The following is a 24999-nucleotide window of genomic DNA, read 5'->3' as shown; positions in this document are numbered from 1 at the left end:
CCTCAGAGCAGGGCAGTGGGAGGGCTGCGTGTGCCTGGCACCTGGGCCCGTACATGAACCCCTCGCTCTGGGTTCTCACCCTAACGGGGCATCATGGAGGCCCCTTCCGGAAACACTGGCGCTGCCAGGTAAGGACAGTGAGTGAAGAGGGGTCCGTTCACTCCACAGTGACGTGGGGCTTCCCTGCGCGCTGGACTCTGACGGCTGAGGGTCTCCAGGACGGCAGAGAGCGTGAAGGCTGTGCCTCGGGCGAAGCAGAGCGGGGGAGGGGACCAGTATCTGAGCATGTGCAGTTGGGATGTCCCCAGCCTGCTGGACGCTCCACACACGCTCTCAGTTAGTTACCAGGAAGCCGAGAAGTCGTGGGTAAGACCCACAATCCCCACAGCTGGAACTGACCAAAGCTGATGCTGTCTCCATTTTACCAGATTGCCTCTAAATAAACACACAAACCACCAATACTGCTTTCCGCGCGGATAGCGCTGTCACACACATGGTGAACGTTCCTAAAACCCGCCGGACTTTCTGTAAGAAGCGTGGCAAGCAGCAGCCCCACAAAGTGACACAGTACAAGAAAGGCAAGGGTTCTCTGCACGCGCAGGGAAAGCGGCGTGATGACAGGAAGCAGAGTGGTTATGGTGGGCAGACTAAGCCAATTTCCCGCAAAAAGGTTAAAACTACAAAGATTGTCCTGAGGCTTGAATGGGTTGAGCCCAACTGCAGATCTAAGAGAATGCTGGCTGTTAAGAGATGCAAACATTTTGAACTGGGAGGAGATAAGAAGAGAAAGGGCCACAAGATCCAGTTCTAAGCTTCATATTTTCATCGTGAAGACAATAAAATCTTGAGCATATGTTTGCTTCATGTGATTGGTCTTTTGGGGAGGGAAATAAACTAGTGTCATTATTAAAATTTCCCTTGGAAAATTAAAAAAAAAAAAAAAACAACCAATACTGTCCGCTGGACGTTCACACCTCACTCCCCTTGTTTACACAGAGGATTCTCTTACCAAAAACAGAAAAGAAAGGCTGTTTGCTAAACAAGTCCTTGCTTGACCACACTGTCAGCTCCAGCAGGAGGCTGAGGCAGGAAAAGCAAAGCAGAGCGAGCAGCACAACACCTCGAATACTCACACTCCCCAAACGTGATGAGAGGCCTGTCCAGGGGTGGAAGGCAGGGCCCTGTGGGGTCCACCACTCCCTCAGTGAGGGTGCTGCTCAACCGTTCTGGACTCAGTTTCCCCGTGTGGGGAAGGGGGCTGTATCGTCATATCAGGGGCGAGAGCAAACGCACAGGTGCTTCGACCGGCACCTGGGAAGAACTCAGCCAACTGCGGGAAGTGGGGGAGGGGCCAGGGAGCGAGTCACCACCGACCCCCTGCACCCGGGCACGTCCCACTATGTCCCGGGCACGTCACACCTCCCCGGCCGGCCATGGCCACAGGAGAGTGGGCGGCACTGTGCGTGAGCTTTTGTATTTCTAAGCACACAGCTTTTGGCCAACGTGCCAACCTACATGGCATGCCTGCCCCCAATCTCTAGGATGCTGCCCAGCTTGGTTGCAGAAGGCTCATGGGTCAGCCCTTGAATGAGTGGAGATCAAAATCAGTCAGTGAAGACGGAAAATTAATTTCCTTTCCTCCAGCTTCTCTGAATCTTTTCTATATAAGGTGTGGGGCCTGGGTGTCTCTGTCGTGTCGTCTAGCCTAGCTTCTAGAGCTAGGCTGGGGCTCTGACAGCAGGTGACCGTCGGCGATCTCCACCTCAGAAGCCTCACGTGTCCACCCAGGTGTCTCCACTCGGGCTGTCAGAACGCAAGTGTCCACCAGCCATGCCCGAGCTCTTGGAACTGTCCGGCTCCCACTCACCCACGGGGGTTTCTGCCTCCCCGTGCACGGCTCAGGAAGCAGCGACGAGTTCAAGGCGGCCCCTGTGCGGCTGCTGGGGCTGCCTCTTTGCGAGCTTCTCCTTCTGGTACAATTTCAGCCAGCTCAGCCTTCCTGAACTCTGGCCTCCTTCCCCTCCGCTCAGCAGAACCGCCACGCTTTGCTTGCGTCCCTTCTCCCGACGGACCTTGGCCGAGAGCCCAGGCAGCCACAGGACTCACCTCATTTGTTTCTCTTCTCTCGGTGATCACAGCTGTGCTGCTTTTCTGTTTTCTTTCCTATAGTCTGACAACTATTATTTAAATCATTTCCCCAAGTTTCTAGTGGTTTACAGCAGGAGAACAAGAGTGTCACACCATGGCAGACGGGGACCTGGTGAGAGTTTTAGAAACCTCGACGCACAGGCCACATTGCAGATCAACTGAATCGGGATTTCGGGGACTGATCCCAGGTACCAGAAGCTCCCGGTGACCCCAGTCTTCGGAGAGTTTGAGAAACAGGACTTTAAGAGATGGAGATCCATGTCACAGGCCAGCACCTCCATCACCTGGGGGGCTCCACAGACCCCCACCTCAGACTCTCCTCAGTAGGTCTGGCGTGGGACCCAGGCATCTTTTGTTACCCCCACATAACCCTAATCTAACGTGAAGTCAGAGCGAGAAACAGATCTACAGGCTCTAGGAAGCCACTGAGAGATTTCAAAACCAGCGAGGCCGCCCTCGGTTTCACAGTGCAGGTGGGTAATTCCTTGGTGTACAATATCCCCTAGCTCACGGAAGGGGGCAAGCTGCCCACGGGAAGACTGCCATTTCCCAAGACTGTGCAGCAGCCTATTTCCTCCCCTCCTGCAGCTCTCCAGCCCTCCCATCTCAGCTCTAGGCTGCGCCTTGACCCTGACATGTGCAGACGCTGTCCAAGAAGCTGGGGCTGCGGACATGAAGACGGCTGGTCTCTCTGCCTGTAAGGAGAGTGGGAAATGGAGAGGTGCGCACGGTGAGCGCAATGCTGTGGGTCTTCCGACAGAGGACCGGGGCAGCACAAGGACAGGCGCGAGCCCCCCACCAAGCCGGGAGCTGTCCCGGAAGAGAGGGCATCTGAGCTGGGCTCTCAGGGGAAAGGAGGCATAAGACAGGCAGGTGCTCTAAGCATAACGTCAGCAAGGGAAATACAAAACAGAACAGCCAAAAGCCTGGACAGGAGGGTGCAGAGAGCCAGGGAGAGCTGAGAACAGGAGTCCTGAGAGGCCATGTCATGGGGTTAGAGGTGAGCTCCCTGGGGCACGAACCTTGCCTGTCCTCTGGCTTGTCCCCAAGACACACTAATGGTGTCGGGGACACAGTGGTGCTCAATAAATATTCACAATGGTGCCTGACATATAGAACAGTGCTCAACGAACGTCTGAGGAATGAATGAGGGTCTGCAGGCTCTTCCCAACTTGGCCCCATACACACCCAGCGCCCTAACACAGTACTTCTGAGTCACTAAACGCACTTTATTTTTGACTCACCGCTCTTTTGTACACGTGGCCCTCTGCTTATTATGCTCTCAGCTCACATATCCATTCAGTCAATTCCTGCAGAGCTTCCATGAGTCAGCGGCAATCGTGCCAACCCCAGGAAACTGCCCCGGGGTCACTGCATTCTCAGAGCCCCCCATCTCTTCAGCACACGTCCCCTCACTCATTCGACCCCACATCTCCTGGCCAAGGGGGCCCACGAGAAAGATCCGTTGAGTAGATGGACGAACAGAACAAGCAAAGAGTGGCAATGAAGACAATCTAGATTTGGATGCTGAACAAAAATGATGGCTGAGTAGCGTTCAGAATATTCAGTGCACACTTTCTTCATAAGAGGTTGATCTCAGCAGGATCTCAGCTGACCTAACAGGAACTGAAAATCATTCTGCTTTGGAAGAATTCTTTCACGTTTTCGTAAGAGTGAGAGACGCCCCGGCTTGGGGGCGGGGGTGTAAGGGGGGTTCTTCCTTATGTCTCCCCAGGGGCCCACGTTCACAGCTCACCTCGCTGGGCGCGTGTGGTACCCTCCTGCTCCCTACACTAAGGCACACCCCCACCTGGAACACACTCACGCTTCCGCCCCTCGATTAATGCCATGGCCCTCTCTCCTCCACCAACCACAGTTCTAGTCTCTTCTGAAGAGAAATGGCAGTCCTTCCGTGAAGACTTTCCTGGGGAAAATCAATTCCTGTCTCTCCGTGTAGTCATTATATTTCACTTAGCCATTCATCTGCTGTGATTTTATGAGTCCATGCATCAAAGCACTATACCTTTCTACAATGACATATTCAAATAATTTTCCCAACTCAACTGATACATTTGGCAGGAGTAGCGCATTCCTATGCCAATGATACACTAACCCACATGACCTTTTCCTAAAAAATATAAAGAATGTCATTGTGTTCGCACAGTAATGGATTATGTGACATGGTCAGCTGTTTTCTTACTGTTTCTTGTTTTACAAAGTGACATTTATTGATACATCCCTAGACTTCTGTGTACCGTGATTTGGAGGTTTCGATTCTAATGATAAAACACAAGGACAGGAAAACACAGGCGGTCACTTTTAAACAGATGCAGGTAAAGGCGGGTCCCGGAAAGCATCACAGCCCCTCTGCCGGCGGATGTCTGTGTTTGCCTAGAAGGCCAGCCTCCAGCATCTCCCCTGGACATCCGCGAGCGGACGGATGAGAGAGCTGGGCCTGCGGCTCTGGAGGGAGGGCTCACAGGTGGGCAGCAGGCTGTGTGGGGAAAAGCAGTCAAGGACGCTTGTCCTGGACTTCCGCAAACGGGGCCGTGGATTTGGGAACAACCTGAACTGCTGACAACAGCGCCTGTGTCACGTGTTCCTCTGGTGTGGACAGCAGATTACGGCAAAGGGGCAGGTGGTTATGGTTCGCCTGTGCCCGTCAGGACATAGAAGAATCCCCGCCTTTGCTGCACGTTGGCTTTGGGAACTGAAAGGGGCAGGCGGTCCTCTCTGGGGCAGGTCGGCAGGATCCTGCTCCTTTCACACGACCGTCATGTCTCCCTCCTAATGAGCAGACTTCGTGCAGTGGGAATGCGTGGTGATATTAGCAGTACGATATCGTGTCCCTGCGACACCAAGAAAGACGTTACTCGTGTACTGCTAATGCGCCTTGCACTAGCACTCCACGCACCATGCTGGGCTTGTCTTATTGACCTAAGCTGCGGCTTCCTTTCAAGTCGAGAAGCTTGTGCAAAAGCAAAGCACCCATGGAGGGACCTTCTGACCCAGGCGGCTCCGAGACACCCTCACATGCAGACTCCTGTCAGGCGCTGCCTGTGCCACCGGGGACGGGGAGGCACTGTCCTGCCCTCATCTACTGCCTCATCTATCTCGGGGACAACGAGCGCAGGGCAGAGGCTTCCAGCTCACACAGCCTCTGCCTTATGCCCGGTCACCCTCCACAGACTCTGCGAGCTCAGCTGGAGCTCCGACTCCTCAGGGACCCACCAGTGCAGCACGTAAACCATACAGTGTGGGAGCGCGTGTGTGCGCGGCACGGTGGCCACAGGTCAAAACCACAGCGACGTGCTTTTCCCCAGGAGTGTGGGACTCCTCTGCCCTCTCACTGCTTGCTCGTGCTTTAGGGACGCAACCAGCCACGGCTGGACTCTTGGAGGTCAGCACGGACCCACAGGCGCAGATTTGTCCGGATCCTTTTTGAAGCTGTGAGAGACCTGGGCCGAGGTGAAGACAGGCTGAAGACACAGGATGGTCCTCAGATGGCTGTGAGCTCCTGGACAGAAGGACTGCGCCGTGTTCGTGGGGACCCCCCACCCTGGCACAGTGCGTGCCTGCTGACCTGCAGGGGGCCGAACTGAATTAACATGCGCTGGGCAAGACCCACAAGTGTCAGAAAGCAGGTAAAATGGAATGTCTCCTTGCGAAAATTACCACCCAAATTTTCTATTACGTTTGCCCTAGAGTTTGTAAGTCAGTCAACGAAAACGAAATGAGTCAGTGAGAAATTACATGCAGCATGCAATTTTCTACTATCAAGGATTTACTTAATACCTACTATGTGCAGAGCCCACATAAAACCAACATCTAAGAAGCAGCTAGTGTGTGTGTGTGTGTGTGTGTGTGTGTGTGTGTGTGTGTGTGTGTGTTTCAATCTGAAAAGGAGACAGAGATCAAATGACCTGGTACCAACACGAGGGAATAGACAGTCTGAGGGAGTGGTGACACGGGGCACGGTGGAGACTCAGAACCTCCAGCACAGGCTTGCTTGGTGACAGGAGAGCAAGTGCCAGTAACCAATCAGAAAAGAAAGCGCCTGCATGTGCAATCCGAGCCGTCTGGGAAGAGGTGGGAACCGGCCCTCTTCCAGGCTCCCAGATGTGTCTTTGGGGAAAATGTATCTAGAAGGATGGGGGAGAGCAGCCTGGAATAGTGTAAAGAGTATTTCCTCTCCTTGTAACAGTGTAGTCACATATCCTTTCAACAGAATGTAGCAGTTATGAGAGATCTTTTCTTTCTAATTCAACCTCTAAGCTTTTCAATGGTCAAGTTTGGCTCTTGGCAACAGACGGCCCGCTCTGATTTCCCTCCCATTCTGTGAGAAAAGTACTGTCCACTGCCCACTAATGTGAGGATAGGGCTGGGCCTTCGGGACATCTAAGCAAAGGGAAGAACCTGGAGGAAATGTGGAGGGCATCTTGGCCAATTTCTTCATTTGCAGATGAAAATCCAGAGGACAAAGTGTCTTTACCGAGGTCACAGGGCAAGTAAATGGACAGGGGACAGAGTAGCACAGTCTGGTTTTAGGTAGGCTCTGCACACAGCCGGTGTTAGATAAATCCTCGGTAGTGCAGTTGAGAATTGCGTCCTGCCCGTCATTACACTGAAGGAGGTGAGTGCTAAATGCACAAGTTGTTTTCTTTCAGTAGATAGTTGCTATGAGCACAGACCAATCATGGCCCATGCAGAGAAAGGACAGATGAGAGAGGCCTGAACCCGTGTGATAAAAGCAAAAGCTACTGCAGAGGAAGGAGAGAATTCCAGGGAAGCTTGGTTGCCATCTCCAAAGCTCTAAGGACGTGGAAAGAGGACTGGGTCGTGCAATGCAGGTACCCCATGGCGGAGCCAGGCCCCCCACCTAGAATGCAGAAGGCATGTCTGTGTGCCCATGCGTACGCATGCACACACAGGGAAGAGCGCCCTCACTGGCACATAACACGTTGTGTCTGCTTCTGTACGCCTTCACTTATTGTTTTGGTTGCCTGTACTTGGCACTTCCCTGTACGATGCGTGTGTGCACATCTGTGCGCACACACCTGCGTGCATAGGAAGTGTCAGCCTGCTCACCTGTCTGCGCTCCTGGCAAAGGGGGATTTTGGCGGCCTTATCTTTACACCCCAGTGCCGTACCTGGCACTTGGTACCGGAACAGGGCTGCCCGGGAAAGTAGGAAAGGCATCATGGAGACGGGATGTTTGCGCCATTTAAGGAAGAAATGGCGGCTTCACAGGAGGTGGAGAGAAGACCTGGAGGGCGAGGGGGGCTTTGCAGGCAAGAGAAACAACAGACGCGAGGGCATGTGTCCTCTGCTGGCCTGCGCCCCGAAGTCACAGGCACCAAGTTCCACCAGGAGGAGACCACTCACAGCCCTGGTGCGACAGTAAGAGACACTGCGGTCATGTCACCTCATGGCACTGGCTCCTGAGCAGGTGCCCGGTGACCAAAACTCCTATATTTGGAGCAGGCGTTCACTGGGGAACTTTATATGATTGTGAATTAAGTAATTTTCACTTTCAAAGACATATCCATCATCAATATTCCTCACCCAAAAGAACAATTCAAACTCAGCCAACCTCCTAATGAAATCAGGCCAATAGATGAACGAGAATGGGTGATCACCTGTACGATGAAATTCTTAAATCAAAAGAGCTTAATTAGTCCATTTGTATTTTGCAGGCAGCAATCAAGGCCCTAATTAGTTTAGCACAAACAGCACCGCTCCGGACACTTGTTCCGTCCTCAGTCGTAACGACGCTTCATTTGGCACGGCAATATAGCTTTGCCTAATAAATTAAATCACTGAGTATTAACAGTCTGAATTATGCATGAGCCTTCTGCTGTCAATGCGAATATCATTATTTAATCTGTGTGGCTATATTAAGTAATCCACCCTTGAATTTCCCTTGCATCCACAACATGTTGAAAATAAAAAACATCAGGAGGAAAACAAGATTTTAAAATAATGTTCGAAAAACTACGTTCTGAAATGCGCAAGCCAACGGGCCATGGACGGCTGAGTCCAGCCCAGAGCTCTGCTCACCGTTACGCCTGCAGAGAAAGAGCACTGACCCCGGCGCCCAGTCACTGTGTTCCCGGGACTTGAAGGACTAGCAGCAGAAAGGCAGGATTAGGAAACTGGGGAAAATGGAACTGAGCCCACATCTGCTTTTCTACACCACCACCCTGTGCAGTATTGGTGCAGAGGGCTCGCAAGGCAGTCAGAGCTCAGGGTCAAGGTTCACTGCCCACATCCCCCAGGCACACTGACCACTTAATCCCTCAGTGTAATCCTCTGAAAGGAAGGACGTCATCCACCTTGAACTGCTGGGGTGTGGCTGTTGGGTGGGCACAGAGGAAGCACCAGACTGGGCAAAGAGGTCTGAGAATGGGTCAACAAACGGTGGTACATGCATACAATGGAAGAGGAATTCCCATGCAAAAAGACCCTTACAAAGACCATGAAGAATTCCACCTTCTGCCTAAGATACGAAAAGCTAGAAAGTCCATCACGCACACTCTAGCCGCCAGCGGAATAAAACACAGTCTACAGAACATCCCTTTCCCCGTCAGGTCACTCAGTGACCTGCAGGACCACAAACCATCCACTTCCCAACTCAATTTCTGATGCCAGGATTACCCTATATCTAAACCAAAAAAGACACTACAGGAAAAGAAAATTAGAGACCAATATTACTCGTGTATTTAGATGCAAAAGTCCTCAACAAAATATTATCAAATTAAATCCAGTAATACATACTTACAAACACATACCAGCAGCTGACAGGTAAATAGTGACAAAGACACATGGATAACACAGCATGACCAAACGGTGCTCATCATGGGATGCAAGAGTCGTTCACATTTTTAATCAAACTAATTCAGCATATTGACAGGAAGTGAAGAGACACTATATGACCATCTTAATAAATGCAGAAAATGCACTTGATAAAGTTCAACATCCACTCATTAAAAAAAAAAAGTTATCAGCAAACTAGAAGGGAACTTGCTGCACTCAAAAAAGAACATCTGTGAAGAACCGACAGTTACCGTCCCACTTGGTGGCAGAAGATTGACCCCTTCCCCTGAGACCAAGAATACGGCAAGGACATATCTATTATCACCGAGCATCGTACCTAAGATCTACCAAGTGCATAAGGCAAGAAAACAAAATAAAAGATATATGTGTTAGAGAGAAACAAAACTGTCTCCCTTCACAGATGACAATAGCACCAAAACCATGAAATACTTAGACATAAACATAAAAAAAGAAAAGAAAATTAAGTGCAAAGTACGCTGAAAACTGCAGAAAACTGATGAGATAAATCAAAGAAGACAAATAAATGGAAAGGTATGCTTTGTGTGTATTGAAACAATATAGTTAAGATGTCAATTTTCCCCTAACTTATCTATAGATTCATGCACTCGCAGTCACAATTCCAGGAGGATATTTGATAGGAATCAATGAGTTGATTGGAAAACCAGCATGGACCAGAGAAGAAACTAGAAGAGCAAAACAATTTTGAGAAAGAAGAACATTGGAAGGCGCTCACTGCCTGATTTCCAGGCTTACTATAAAGCTGCTATATTTGGGACACTGTGGGACGGGTGTAAGAGACATATAAATCAATAGGACAAAATAGAAAGTACAGAAATAGATCCACACAGATATGGCTAGTTGCTTTTCAACAAAGGTGCAAAAGCAATTCAATGGAGAAAGGAAAGTCTTTTTAACAAATGTTTCTGGAACAATTGGACATCTATGCACCCAAAATAAATAAATCCCCAACTTATACCGTACACTGTAAGAAAAAATAAAATCAAAATAAATCATGGTCCCAATGTAAAACCTAAAACTATAAGTTTCAAAAAAAAAACCAAGGGGAAAATACTTGTTACTTTGGATGAGGCAAGGGTTTGTTAGGTACGACTCGAAAATCATGATCCATTGAAGAAAGAAAAGATAAACTGTACTCCGTCAAAATGTAAAACTTCTATTCTTTAAAAGATAATGTTAAGAAAATAAAAAACACCAAGTAACACACAGGAAGATGACACATGTCAAGCACATATCTGATAAGTTTTTATGTCCAAAGTATATTAAAAAATAAATAAAACTCTCAAAACTCAATGAAAAGGAAACAAATAACATAGCTTTTTACCAAAGACAACACATTGGTGGTAAATAAGAAATGATGTTCAACATTATCAGTCATCGGGGAAACACAAATTAAAACAACACACCCATTAGAATCACTGAAAAACAAAAGCAGTAAGGCTGACTGTGGGCGAATATCAAACAGCGGGAGCCCCCCACCCCCCAACAAGGCTGGTGGGGATGCAAAGTGGGGCCCCCACCCCGGAGGTCAGGTTGGCAGTTTACCATAAGGTGTAAAGATACACTTACCGTATGACCAGCAATCCCATTCCTAGGCACCTCCCAAGGGAAAATGAAAACATATGTTCATACAAAAACTCAGGAGAAAGCTGACACCATGTTTCCCCGAAAAAAGACCTAACTGGAAAATAAGCCCTAGCATGATTTTTCAGGATGACATCCCCTGAACATAAGCCCTAATGCGTCTTTTGGAGCAAAACTTAATCTAAGACCCAGTCTTAGTTTGGGGGAAACACAATAGCAGCTTTTACTCACAACCACCCAAAACTGGAAACAAACCAAACGTTCATCAGCTGGAGGACGGTTAAGCACACTGCAGGGTCTCCATATAATGGAATCCTATGCTTCGGACCCGAGGAACAAATCACTGACAACACAGCGACCTGAGCAGTCTCGGATGGAGCGAGAAAGCCTGACCTGTGATATCATTGTGGTGCGTACAGGAAAACACGCTCTTCCTCGGAAAAGGGAGCACTTTACCCTGCATGTGCCCCGGGGTTCAAACGGTCAGACATGAAGCCTGTAAAAACATAGTAACACTGGTGGCCACTGTGGGACGATGTCTCTGGAGCAGGGGGTTTGGAATCTCCACGTAACCAGAGGCTCCTCTCAGAGGAGGAAAGGCCTGGCCGGCGATCGGCAGTCCACCCAGAGACTCCTGCACGGCTGTCTTTGCTTTCCAATCTCTCTCTGTGGTCACTTGCAAAGGTACAAAATTTTATGGAATTTAAAACAATATTTTAAAAATTATTTTTAACGAAAGTCGAGAAGAAAACTTTGAGGGTGGTTCACGGACAGCGTGGGGAGGAAACCATCTTCACGCTCAGAGGGTGAGTGACTCAAAACAGGCCGGACTGAGACTCAAACCCAGGCTTGTCAGCACTCTGTGACCCCCGACATCTCAGCCCCAGAGCAGAGGCGGTGACAGCAGCGCTGGATGGGGGCTTGAGTGCACCAAGGGCCTGGGAGGGCCAGCGGTGGGAGCCAGGGCTGAATAAGTGGGAGGGGCGTCCTGGGTGGGAAAGGAACCAGTACCGAGAATGGGGGGGCTACAGGGGGGTCTGATCCGGGAACTGAACCTACTGGAAGAAGAGGCAGCTCACGGTCAAGAATGTGCAGTCTTCTGAGGGGCCTGCCCAGGACCGGACAGTGCGAGGACCGCTTTCCTTCCTTCTTGGTGTTTCCTCCATCACCGTCAGGGTGAAGAATAAAACCGACACTCTCAGAAATGCAAGTCTGATTTCCTCTCTAAGATATTTTACATAAGAACACTTACAAATGAGGAAGGACATTTTTGGGAAGTGAGTGGGAGGTGGTCATGCACATGTGTGAGGTTCACTGCTCCATTATAATGAAAATAAGTCTCTAGGAACGTAAAACTGTGCGCTAAAAATCCTACACGGACAGGGTGATGAAAGTGTGACTACACTGGGCTAGTCTAGTGCCCCCAGCCTGCCCTCCACACCGGCCCCATGCCGGGCCCTGAGAGGATCTCTCAGCATCACTTAGCCAGCACTCAGGAGGCTGGGGTAGCTCTGCCTCTCCCAGGGGACCAGCGGCACCCCAATGCTCAGCTGACTACTCGGGGCGTGGCCTTCCCGAGCACACAGTGTGTCCTCAGAATAAGCATGGGAACTCAGTAAAACCGAAAAACGCTTTACAAGAGAAGATGTTGTCAGCGGAAGGGAAAGCTTTAAGACTTGGTGACTCACTTCTTCCTTACCTGAGCTCTGAGGTTTCCTCTAGCCCACATGAAAGCCACGGGGTTCTGTTATCAGACCCAACAGCCCCACGAAAGCCACGCATTGTCATGACCTGGGCTCAGTGGCAATCTTTTTCTAAGAATTCAAAGGAAGAAAGTATCTGAAAACGTAACATTACACAGCGAGGTGTCTTCCAGGGATGAAACACACCCTGAATGAACTAACACGTCACTGCTTTCCTGAACACAAAGATAACCCAGGGAGAGCCTGCAACTGTGCCAGGTGGATACAAGGTCCCCAAATCACTGGCAGACGGAGCATTCAGGGAGAGGTGGAAGACAGAGGAAAAGTGTCACTGCGTCCTGATATTTTAATGCATTTTAACAACCTAATTAACATCAAGGTGGTGACAGATACAGGAAAAAACGGGAGTAAGAAGTGAACAATTATAAACTGCTAATTTTGAGGATCACGCCCTAAGTAGCCCGGCTCCCTGACAAACTGCTGTTAACGTCATGTTTTTCCAGCCCGAGATGCAAATTAATTTCTCTTCTAGAAATAAAGCTTTTGCAAAAGATTGTTCAGTGCATTCATTCCTCCTTTTGTAAAACAAAAGAAATCAAAACGGTCCAACTTAGTTTGCGATCACGTGCCTGCAGGTCAAACTCACACACGCTTCCATGACGTGCACGTTTGTTTGAGGTTATAATACAGGAAATATCTGTGGCGTAGAGTGTGGCACAGCTGGTGGTGCTGAACTGGGTCAGCCTTTCTGGAAAGCAACTTGACAGCAGATAACAGGGGACTTTCAAACGCTCCTACCTTTTGACAAAGTAATTCTACTTCCGGGAATCCATCCAGAGACCATGATCTGGAATTCAGACAACATCTTTCCACAGAGATAAACAGTGGTTCTCACAACAGTGTTTACAAAATGAATAATGAGAAGGGGCAGCACCTGCCATGTCCGACATCTGGAAAAACTCTTTAGACTATGCTGCCGACATCCCACAATGGAAAGCCGCATGGCCACCAGGTTATGTTGACAATAATGGTGACTGAAATGGGAAAGCGCTTCCCTACGAACACTCAGTGAGGAAGGCCAGATGCAGAAAAGTAAACACCGTTTGGTAAAACGGAAAAAGCCAAAGAAACGGCCTCACATGCCACCTGTGCCCTTTCCAAGCCACGCAGTCTTGGTCCAAGCTCTCCTCTGTCTGACCTCCAGGTTCCACGTGTAAAATGGGGCAAAGAAACCACCCGAGAGCTGTTCGAATAAAGGGTTTAAGGCAACATCTATCAAAAGGCAGGCGCTCGGGGCCGGCCCGGTGGCTCAGGCGGTTAGAGCTCCGTGCTCCTAACTCCGAAGGCTGCCGGTTCGATTCCCACATAGGCCAGTGGGCTCTCAACCACAAGGTTGCCAGTTCAACTCAAGTCCTGCAAGTGATGGTGGGCAACGCCCCTGCTACTAAAGACTGAACACAGCACCTTGAGCTGAGCTGCCACTGAGCTCCCGGATGGCTCAGTTGGTTGGAATGTGTCCTCTCAACCACAAGGTTGCCGGTTCGACTCCCTCAAGGGATGGTGGGCTGTGCCCCCTTTAACTAGCAATGGCAACTGGGCCTGGAGCTGAGCTGCGCCCTCCACAACTAAGACTGAACGACAACAACTTGACTTGGAAAAGTCCCGGAAGTACACAATGTTCCCCAATAAAGTCCTGTTCCCCTTCCCCAATTAAAAAAAATCTTAAAAAAAAAAAATAAGAGGCAGGCGTTCGGGAGATGGCAGCTGTTGTTATCACGAGATTATGCAGAAAAGGAAAGAAAACCGCACAGTGGCTAAGCCTGGGCAGGGAGCCGTGCTTGATGTTTTCCTTCCTCCCACATTATTTTATTTTTAACCAGCTCTATAGTAAACATGTTATGCTATTATAATGACAATAAATCTCTATAAATATAAAAGTGTCCACTAAAAAAATCCTACATGGATAAGGTAATAAAAACGTGATGAGTGTCCTTACTCTCCAGGCTCATTTCGATGGGAACCCAGCAGGTAGCTGTTGATCCGTGTGCTGGTCACCGTGGTGGTGAGCCTGCTGAATGTATTTCTTCTCTGTCCGAGAACCCCACGTGGCCCACCAGGAAACACCCCGCTCACTGCCTGACACACGAGGTCTGTGTAGCTGGCCCCGACCTGCCTTTCCAAAAGGCCAACATGAAAATCAGATGTATCATGTCCCCAGTGCTCATTTTGCCTTCTCCTGCCTGGTAGGTGGCACTGGACTGGCTAAGGCTCCCAGGTGACCAGCATCCGGGGGCCTGCCAGGTGCGTGGCCAGATGACATGTCACCTATGAGGCCGTGGTCTGGACTGACCCCTTAGAGGGTGAAGACAACCCTCGCCGCCTTGGAACGCCTGTTGTGTACAATCAAGGACCAGGCCCATGCTCAGGTCTCCCCTGGAACCGTGCTTTTCATCTCTCACGGTAAGTCCTAGGACTAGGCACGGCCTTGCTGACCGTGCACACAGGAAACCGATACCTGGAGAGGCTCAGGGTCTCGCCCCAGGTGACAGAGCTATGGGGTCAGGGCTCGGCGGGCGCCTGCAGCGAGCTCTCCCCTAATTTCTGTTCTGTAGCCAGGTCCTCCATAAAACAGGTTTACTGGAGACACACACAACACACACACACACATACACACACACACACACACAGCGCGAGCTGTGTGTCCCCAAACGCCTTTGCAGACCGCGTGGCCCACAACTTCCAGAAAATGAGACCCCCAGTGCTAGCTGATGCTGACTCAGGACGCTGGGGCCCCTCCCAGAGCCCACACGCCCACTTCTGTGGGGCCATGTCAGCCGTAGTGGTTTCATGCCTCAGGTCCCCTCTGCGTGCCCTTGTCTGCAGGAAGGACGCTGCTGTGTATGTATTTATAGGAAAGATTGAAAACCCACAAGACGCTACTAACATGTAACTTTCACCTTCGCCTATCCTTAGCACCCTGATAAAACAGTTCTCTTTCACGTAAACCATCCTTTCTTCTCCATGCAGATCTGTTATAAAATGAGAATCCCCAACAACCTCTCAAATGAAAGCACCAGGAACGCGCTGTCCGCTAACCCAGCCGGGCACTCTCTGGAGGGAGGCAAAGAGCTTCTGTGACACCAGGTGACAACTCTGCTCTTTCAAAGCAAACAGCTGTGCCTGTTCTGCTGGGCCACTTAGAGAGGAAAGGGGCGCAATGTTGACGGGCGTCCTGCTGAGATCCGCCCTTCTGCCCGCCCCAGGAAATCAGATGAGAGCCACTTCTGTGGGTTACCGTGCCCTGATTTGTCCCTCCCCACGCGGGGAGCCGCAGCCTGTCTGTCAATGCTCAGCCTTATATTGCTCTGATTCATTGTTAAAAATAAACGTTTCTTCTTCAAAGTGCTGCCAGGACTGTGGCCTGTTGCATTGTGCCCCGGCCCTCTGGCATGGCTGTGGCTCTCTGCTAGGGTACGCTGGCAGAAGGAAATGAACTGAAGCAGTTCAGACCTGCACACGCAACTCTGACATGGCTTCTCCATTTCCTAACTGACCTACCCTGCCTGGAGCGAAGGCGGTGGCGGAGCAGGTTGCCAGACCCTCCCATCCCCCTTCAGACTAAAAGAATGTGGCCAAACGACAGACACAGTGACCCATGGCTTAGAGTGTGTGCTAGGGAGGAGACAGGCTTGGCTGGAAAACGCAGCTGGGACGTGTGCTAAGGCGGGAGGAGAAGGGGAGAGCTGGAAGAGAGGAGATGGAGAGAAAGATGAGGGGAGAGCGGCTGACGAGCAGAGAGGCAAGCAGCTGAGAGCGACATCTTCCCACCAAAGAACCCTCCAACCAGCACTGCAGCCCCCGCCCCAGCGGACCTCCCATGAGGAGGCTTTCAGAGGCCCCCCCACCTGTGGCCTGCTCCTCAGCTCCTGTGGCCTTCTCAAGGAGTCCCCATTCTATGCCCCATCACCCGTCTCTCCCTCTGCTCCACAAACACACAGGGCCGCCGGCGCCCTAAAATCACTGCCTGCCTCCCGGCTTCACACCCTCCAGCGACGCCCCTCCTTCACAGCAAAGCCCCTCCAAAGCGTCCTTGTTCTTGCAATCTCCTTTCTCTCTGTGTTCACCCCAGTCAGGTTTCCAACCTGCCACTCCTCGGAAACGACTCTCTCCCCACTTTCTGGCCTCGTCTCCCTTGATGTTCTCAGCAGCTTCTGACCTGGTTCCCCCACCCTCACCCCCACCGCCATTCCTCTGCCCTTCCCTCTCCCAGTCTGCCTCCAACCAGCCTCGGTGGTCATTCTACTGCCTGAAGAGTGACCACACTACTGCCTGGTCACTGTGAGTGACCACACACTCCTACGGGCCCCACCCTACCCTGTCATCTCTGCTGACACAGCCCCAGGGGCCGCCCGCACCCCAACCCCCAAAGGCAGCGCGCTTGGGCCCATCCTGCGTCTTCGTTCACACTGGCGGTCATTTCTGTTTGGAAAACTACAATTTACCCCCAAAGTCTTCACATGGCTGTCTCTTCCCCATTTTTCAGCCTTCAGAACAAAGGCTGCCTTCTGGCGAAACACTCCCTGTGCCATGTTCCTTCCGGGAATTGTCGCTCCCAGAAAGTACCTTGCTTACGTGTTCACATGCGCCATGCCTTCTCCCCAGCAGGCACCAGCCCTCCGAAGGCAGGCTCTGTTTGTCTCGCTCACGGCTACCGCCCAGCTGCCTGCAAACCTGCCTGACACACCTTCGTCCTTCAGTATTTGTCAACAAAGTGAGAAATAAGAAAATCCATCACCTACGAGGGAGCCACCCTCAAACAAAATATTCCTGATGGTAAGACATAAATAAGAAGGAACTCAGGTTGGGAGAGCTGTGGCAAAGGGTGAGAGGGAAGCACTGTCCCTGTTTAAACACCCAACAAGGGCTGCTGAGCGCTTCAAATAATGACTGGAGAAGAAAATGTCAGTGCTATAAACCTCAGCAAAGAAGAAATAGCCGATAAGGGGTGGGAGGTGGGAGATGGTAGGGAGTATAAAGTATAAATTTCTACATTTTTCATAAACAATCTGTTTTCTTCATCTTAAGGGGAGGTTTTTATAGGGAATAATTTCTCTTGTCGTGAGTAAACATACCAGAAGTTCAGCTACTCCTTCAATTTTACTTCCATTTCTTGTTCCGCTGTTACACTAAAGTCCAATACAATGTAATCATTTTACTAAAAGTCACTTGCACGGCATGAGGCTACTCTCAGGGAAAGGAACTTCTCCTCTCGACCGTCTTTCCATCCACCCACGAACACAGACGAGCTCGTTTGGAGGCTCACCAGATCTGGAGTGTCTTCCTCCAAAAGTCCTTCTGTTGGGGCTTAGCATTTTTTTAAATGAAAACCATCTCTACGAAAACAAAGTGCATTAAAAAAACCAACACAGAAACAAGCAGCACATCTCCGCCACGTGGCTGTCCGCGTGCCCGTCCGCGTGCCCTGCTCCTGCTGCACTGGGTCCTGGCACGGCCCTGCCTTCCTCCTGTCCCTGACACCACCACCTACAGCCGGCTTCAGATGACACTCGCTCCCCGGTGCCCTCCCAGACGCACCCCCAGGGCTGGCGTTCCACCCGCTTCCTCCCACACCCACTTCTCTATTTCAGTACTTGGGAAAACGCTGGTCCAGAGCCCCTGAGGCCAGGTGTTTTCCAGAATGGAGGATTCCTCAGATTTCAGAGAGGCGACTGGGTGCATGCACCATGTACCAGGCAGCACCCCGTAGTCTGGCAACTGAAGTCTGCTGTGCAATGTACAAACAGTACAATGCTGATAAAGACTTTAAATAGCCTCTCACATAAATTCATGTCAGGTGGCAAACTTCTTCATCAAAAGAAAAGCCTTTCTTTGGGGAGATTTTGGAATCACAGGTAGACGGGGCCAGGGGTCTGCGTGAGCTGTCTTCCCGTCTCTGCCCGAGAAACGCTGAGCTCCTGGAGGAGGGGGGTCCCAGCTGTCCCTAACAAATCCCCGGAGCCATGCAGAGCATGGAACACAGAGACGGCTTGTTCCCGAAGGATGAGCAGGTTAGTCAGGCTTTGAGTCGGTGCTTGAAGCCTAAGAGCAGGCAGCCATGTAGTTACGCACATGCAAGCCCACGGCACTCACATGGGTGCGTCTGCTGCTGTCCCACACAGGGCGGCCTGGGACTGCCACCGCTACAGGCTTCCGAGGTGCGGGCTCTGCCCTGCCACCTGGAGTCCTTGCGCCCCCCGTGGGCTTCTACGATTAGCATCCACCTTGCTGCAGGTACTGCCTCCCAACCCTCCGCCCTCCTGCTGTGGGTACAGCTGCTGGGAACCGACAGGGCGCTCGGCCGCTGGGGTACCCTGGCTTAGAGCGAACCCTGACCTGAAGGCAAGTCGTCTTCTTTCACACTTGACGTTAAACAGCTGATACTTTAAAAACAGGTTCTCTTTGTGCTTATCTCCACCGGGCTGTCGCCAGGCACCAGGTGACTCATTTCTGGTTACCTGGGAGGCCCGGGGACGGGAGCTAACCCAGATCATTTTGTTTTTCCTGGACACTGGGGCCAGCTCAGGCCAAGTTCTGTGCTAGGCCCTTTGCACACTTTATCGCTAACCCTGGCAACCATCACCTGTAAAAATGAGGACATGAGAGGGAGGGAGGGTGGGAGCTGTACAAAGGGAGAAAACGGCAGAGGGCTTTGAAGCGAAGCTCGGCTGCTCGTCCCACTGACAGGGACCCGTCGCCACGTCCCTGCCCCTCCTCACGGGCATGCTCAGCGTGCACCTGCACAGGTGGAGCTCAGCGCACACAGCTGAGATGCAATACCGCCTCCTCACGGAGGTCCCCGCCTTCCTCGGCCAGACACGGCTCGCCTCCGTGCGCACGGGGCCTGCAGGACGTCCTGGGCAGCTTCAGCCCTCTCCTGCAGGAGATTCCACACGCTGTATGTCCCTGCTAGACCACATCGCTGGGGACGAGGCCAGGCTGACTGCATCCTGTCCCCTGAAGCTTCTGTAGTGACGACATGGGGACAAAACCGACATGATCTCCGGGAAGCCGGACGGTCCCTCCTGAGAAATACACTCACTGCCCCCAGAACGGAGCAGAACTGGACATGCAAGGTCGTCTTAGAGGACGCTCCCAAGCCGGCACGATTTCACTATCCTTTGGTGGACATACTTTTTTTCAGGTTAACACAGACTCATCGGTGGGGTTGGTCACCCAGTGAAACAAGGCACGGTCACTGAGACCCACCGGGCAGCGTCCCTCCCGGCCCCGTCTCAGCGCCTCAAGTCTGGCCCCAGCCCCCACTTCAGGACAAGCTGCTGCCTCAGACGATGCTGGGCCACAGGGGCCTGGACCCCGACAGCCCCGTTTCCTGACCCTGCTCTGCTCTCAGCCCGCTCCCCTGCAGCTGCCCATGGGGCGGAGGGGTGCCCAGAGGGCTGACGGACAGGCCAGGCGTCCAGGAAAGGCGGGATCTGGAGTCTGATGAACGGCTCCTGGGTGACACTCTGCCCCACAGTTGTGCTGCTGTGGCCTTGCCCGGACACACGTGTGGTCTCCATGCTGACAGGAGCGAATCGTGGCGCCCGAAAGGCAGAAGCCCAGCTTACAAGCGTGGACAGAAGGCAGCACACACAGAAGAGGAGAACAAACTGTACACAGACAGGAATGAGTCACAAAACATCCAAATACTGGGAAGGGATGCTCTCCCTTCTTAAGGAAGACGGAAGCGTGGCGAGGCGAGACAACGCGTCCAGGCCCCAGCGGCCGGCCCTCAGCACTCTGCCAGGGTCCCCTCTGCTGTCACACAGCCCACATCCCCGTCACGTGTGTCTGCGCTTCTGCACCTGTGCACGTGATGGTCCCAGCTGGCTCCGTAACCCCGGGGCCTAACACGTACCAAGTGCCGACTGAAGGCTGTGACAAGACGGCCAAGGGGAGGACAGGCAAGGCCCAGGCCGTCTCGCGGGAGAGACCTCATGTGCCACGCTCCGGAGACAGGCAGAGGCTTTCGGGGCCCCAGACAGTCCTCCCGAAGTTTCTGGCTGACTCCGCTCAAAGGGGCGGCCCTTTCGGTATCACCTGCATATGGGTAGCTACTCCGCTGCCTCTGATTTGGGGGCATTGAAATACTACTACTAGGGGGGTCTCCTGCTGAAACCAGCAGGTTCTCTTTGGAGGATGATGGAAACCTCATTATCGAGTCACGGAGAGAGTTAATATTTGGAGATAATTACCTGCCGTGATCTAGGTGAGGGCTCAGATGAGAGGCGTTAGAAAGGCGGCGGTGGAGCAGGGCCAGTGGGTCGGCTTCCGAGGGCTCTGATCAGCTGCCCTGCCCGGCGCGGTTCAGTTACAAGACTAGCAGGGAGTTAACACCGTTCTCAGCCCGGGCTGCCCTGCCCAGCAGTGCGAGGACGCAGCTGTCAGAGCCGCCCCCCCAGCATGGCTTTCAAGGCCTTCCGAGGTCGGGCCCCTGCAGCCCCTGCAGCCCCACACCCGGCCAGCCCAGGAGCGAGCAACCCTCCACCCCTGCACCCACCAGACCACCAGGCCTCTGCCTGACTCCTGGCAGGTTCGGTTTCTGGATTCGGTGAGGCCAACAAAAGACAACAGAGCTCTAGGTAAGGGGTTCATACCATAGGTATATTCTCGAGGGTGGCTGGTCGAGACACAGGAACAGCACACACCGATACCCCAACCAGATTCCCCCCGACCCCATCACAGCTCCAATGGCGGCCGGTCAGGGTGCAGGAGGCAACACCTATGTGTCTGTCCTTATCTGCCATATCCGCTCCCCATCTACTGGGCATCCGTGCCCGCGGGGGCAACCCCAGCGGTTTAACAGCATGCAGAGCAAAGGTGGCTTACAGCCAGCTGGTTACCTAAGGGGGCATCCAGGTAGTCTGAGAGGGCGTGGGAACAAGCCAGTGACCTTGTAAGCAAGGCCGGGAGCCTGGGCGCTGCTCTCCTGGCCCTTTCCCTACCCCTCCGCAGCTGAGCAAGCCCTCCACTCGGGCCGCCGGCTCCACAGAGCAAACCTCCAGGCGCTCATCTCACAGCTTCTTTACCAAAACAGCGATGGAAGCACCGTTCCTCGCGCGCCCAATCAGTCAGGTCTGTCCTTCCATCTGCTCATCAAGCCTGAATGTGCTGCGGTCCTTATCCTTCTGCTCCCAATGAGAAAAGCCATCAGCGAGCCTGGGGAGCCTCTCCCGCATGGCACAGAGACGGGCAGTCGGCAGCAAGACCCCACCCCACCAAGGGCGTGCGCACTGGAAGCCAATGAGGACAGGGTGTCAGAGACAGGCCTGGGCAGCTGAGCCCCACCCGTATTCCTACTGTGGGAGGGCTGCAGGCCTCCTCCGGGCTCTCGGCTCCAGCCACCCTCGCTCATCTGGTGACGTCATTCATTCCAGACGCTACACCCCCTGCCTCTCAGTCCCTCCCCTGGGTATGTGCTGGGTGTCCGGGACTCCGCGTACAGAGAGGACCCAGGCGCACATGCAGGTGTAGTCCCACCTCCCTCTCCTGCCTTTCTCCCCACCCGATTTCCACCCGTCCCCAGAGCCTCCCCGTTTCCAACTCGAGATCACAAAGACTTGCTGTTGTCCTTGGCCAGCTTTAGTACCACCACGTTCTCCTCAGCAGGGTCACCAGAGGCTTTCTCACAAGGGAAATGCGTGGCGGTGCCAACAGAGCTGGCGTGATAAATGCTCAATAAACCTATGACACTGGGTGCCTGTGTCCCACACCGTAGGTGCCATCCTGAGCTCCCAGGGGGTTAAGAACCTCCTGACATCACCAGGGAGATTGTGCACAGGCGTCCTTTCCTTTAATGAAATGACCCTTGGCTTTTATTAGAGAGTCAAAGGAGTCCCTGGCCCGAGAGAGTAAGGACCACCACACTGCAGGCCCGTTCCCTTCCTCCCCTCGCTCCATTCAACCACCTCCTCCGAAGAGTTACCTCAGTTACTATCAGCACAAGTCATTAGTGATGACGGAATCTCGGAACCCACACAGGCAGACCTGGAAGCTCCTTCGACAGTGATGCCTTCATTCATCCACTGGTCACACATTCACTCATCCCTCAGCTCCTACAATGGGCAGATGATGCTATATGCTGAGACTAGAACACCCCCCTCCTGGCCCCTCCCGCCCTCTGCCCGCCCCTCACGCCTCTTAAGTGTGTGTGACCAGGAAGATGGGTTGAAGGCGCGGCATCTGTTTGGACCAGGGTTTTCAGGCTCTCCCAACCTTAGGACATCATCTTCCAGACCATGTCTTTTGTCTGTTTCGTTCTCTGTTGTGTCCCCAGTGCCGAGGACAGCGGCTGGCACATAGCAGACCCTCAGAAATGCGTGTGGAACTAGTTGGCTGAATGTTCCCCAAGCCCCAAACTTCCAATCTTTTCCCTCGAACAGAGCAGCCCTCATGTATCTGCTCTGTATTTGGGTCCTAAGAAGGTTTCACTTGACACGATGTCCTGTGGCTAATAAGTTTAAAACAACCATCCAGGGCATAGGTTCGTTTGGTTTTTTCTCTCTCTCTTTTTATTTAAGAAATCTTTTTACTTACTGAAAAAAGCACAATATAAATGGAGTTTTCAAAAACCAAAACTGGTGATGTATGAATACCCCCAATCCTTTTCCTTTTCAATTCTGAAGCAAATGTGATTCTGAAACGCCTCTAGGTCCCTGTTCAAATTTTATAAAAATTACACCTGGTTGGGGACTAGGTCAGGCTGCTGCTCAAAAAATGCTGAAGAGAAAACAGGCCACGTGGTGCGACAAGCCCCACCCTCCCAGGAGGGAATTCAGACCTGCGCTCAGCAGCTGAGGGACCTGGGCAAAATGCAGGGCCACGTAGCTCGCAGGGTTCAGGGTCAAGTAAGAAGAGGAAGTCAGACTTTGAACTCTTGTCTGTGTGCATGAAGGGTGGCAGGTACAGTGAGAAGCCTCTGGGCATGCTGGGGGGGGCATCCAACTTCACCTCGTAAAACTTCTGGGGTGTGGGGCACGTTAACTCAGAAAACCCGTCTCCGCTTTTGCCAATCCATAAGCTCTTCCACCCGACAGCCTCAAAACAGACGACAAATGCAGCCCACTGTCCTCCCCTGGACACCCAGGCTGGCCAGCCTGTGTCCTGGTCTCCTGAAGACTGAAGGTGGTCCCCAGAGGCCCGGGGGAGTCGGGGTTGAAGCCCTGTGAGAACCTACTGCACTGAGTCGTACTGCAGGGCATGGTCTGTGGCTCCGAGAAAACCCCTTCCCGCCATGCACGGCGCCCAGGGGAGGAGCCCTGTGACACCAGCCATGTGACCTGTCCTGCCCGGGCTTCGGCCCCGCGCCCTGCAGCTCCATCCAGATCCCCCAGCAGCCCCCTCTCCTGGCCCCTCCACCCGAGGGGTTAAAGGCTCCGGCTGTCGCTCCTGCACAGCTGCTGCCCTGCCCACACCTTTACTGAAGTCTCCCCAGTCGACCCTCTGCGTGCTCCATCTGCTTCCTGGGGACCCTGAGCCCTGAGGATACATCCAACGAGAGCCCCTTTCTTTTTCAATTACGATTAGGCTTGGCATGTACCTGCCGTGCAGCAGGCACCCTGCAGGCAAGTTGTCAGGGAGGACCCTCCCAACCTGTCCCCTGTGCCCAGGTAAGGCACTGAGCCTCACAGGGCCAGCGTGGGGGCCACCGCCTTCCAGAACCACTCCCCCCCCATCCAGCAGCCTCTGCCCAGCTGGGCTCCACAGACAGCAAACCCCACACTACATCCCTGCGGCTCCCGCTGGGGCTGGGGGGCTGGAACACAGGCCTTTCGCCCCCGCCCAGCACAGAGCCTGGAACCTGCAGGCCCTCAGACACGGCTGAACTGATACCATGACAATGAAACACACACAACCACACGGGCCTAAGAGGCAAACCTGACTGCACACGGTCACGTTTCCTCGGGCGACAGTAATTCCTTACAGAGTCCCCAACGCACAGACCAGGCCAGTGGGCAAAACTGAGGTGAAACCGAAAGAGAAGGGCGGAAACTGCCACAAGTATTTGTGACTCCCTGCTAAGAACGGAGGCCAGGCCCTTGGTCCTGCAAGCGAGCTGCTGGCAGATCACTACACGGGAGCAGGAGCAGAGAAAACTCCTTAAAATATTCAGGACCTTAAAGTGGTTTTGGAGGGCAGCAAGCCCTCCTGCCACGCGGGAGCACTCCATCAATAGGGCGACTCCTGCAGGAGGCTGGCGGCCGAGGCTGGACGCGGTGTTTCATAAAACCACCATGGCGTTCTCCAAGCAAGAACGTTGTGGGGGAGCCCTTCTTTATCAACTCAGCCGTTCTCATAAACAGAGAGGTAATAATAAAGCTGACGCATCCACAGGAGGCTCTGGCTGGTTTTGCCTCGAAGGCATGGGGTACGGGCGCAGAGAATTCTGGATGATGGTAATGGCTCCACATATTGCGCTTCCACTTCCAGTCAGGTGCTGGGCTAGACACCACAGATGCATTGCTCTCAATGCTCTCACAGGTCTCTGAGCTGCCCCCGTCTTTCTACAGCCCAGAGCAGCTGGGATGCAGCCATGCGCCCCAGTTCTCACAGCCTCCTGCTCCAGAGAACGCCGCACAGGGGACTGCCTGTAAGAGCCCCGCTTGCCGTCGGTGCCGAGTCTACAGCCCGTGTGACCCCACGTCGCAAA

General features: G+C 52.7%; 2 protein-coding genes across 7 annotated transcripts in view; one reads left to right on the top strand and one right to left on the bottom strand.

Moving 5' to 3' along the window:
- Positions 1-24999, bottom strand: part of TRAPPC9 (trafficking protein particle complex subunit 9) — a 343110-nt gene that overhangs the window by 146267 nt on the left and 171844 nt on the right. The gene's annotated exons all lie outside the window — the stretch shown is intronic.
- LOC308506952 (large ribosomal subunit protein eL42-like) lies at positions 494-811 on the top strand (the record flags this gene model as incomplete). The annotated part of the gene is made up of 1 exon (XM_081071016.1): positions 494-811. The coding sequence occupies one exon, from the start codon at positions 494-496 to the stop codon at positions 809-811; it is 318 nt and encodes a 105-aa protein (XP_080927142.1).

This window comes from Rhinolophus hipposideros (assembly GCF_964194185.1).
Source record: "Rhinolophus hipposideros genome assembly, chromosome: 13".
Classification (NCBI taxonomy): domain Eukaryota; kingdom Metazoa; phylum Chordata; class Mammalia; order Chiroptera; family Rhinolophidae; genus Rhinolophus; species Rhinolophus hipposideros.
The sequence above is the reverse complement of the archived record's forward strand: the minus strand, read 5'-3'. Positions and strand labels throughout refer to the sequence as shown.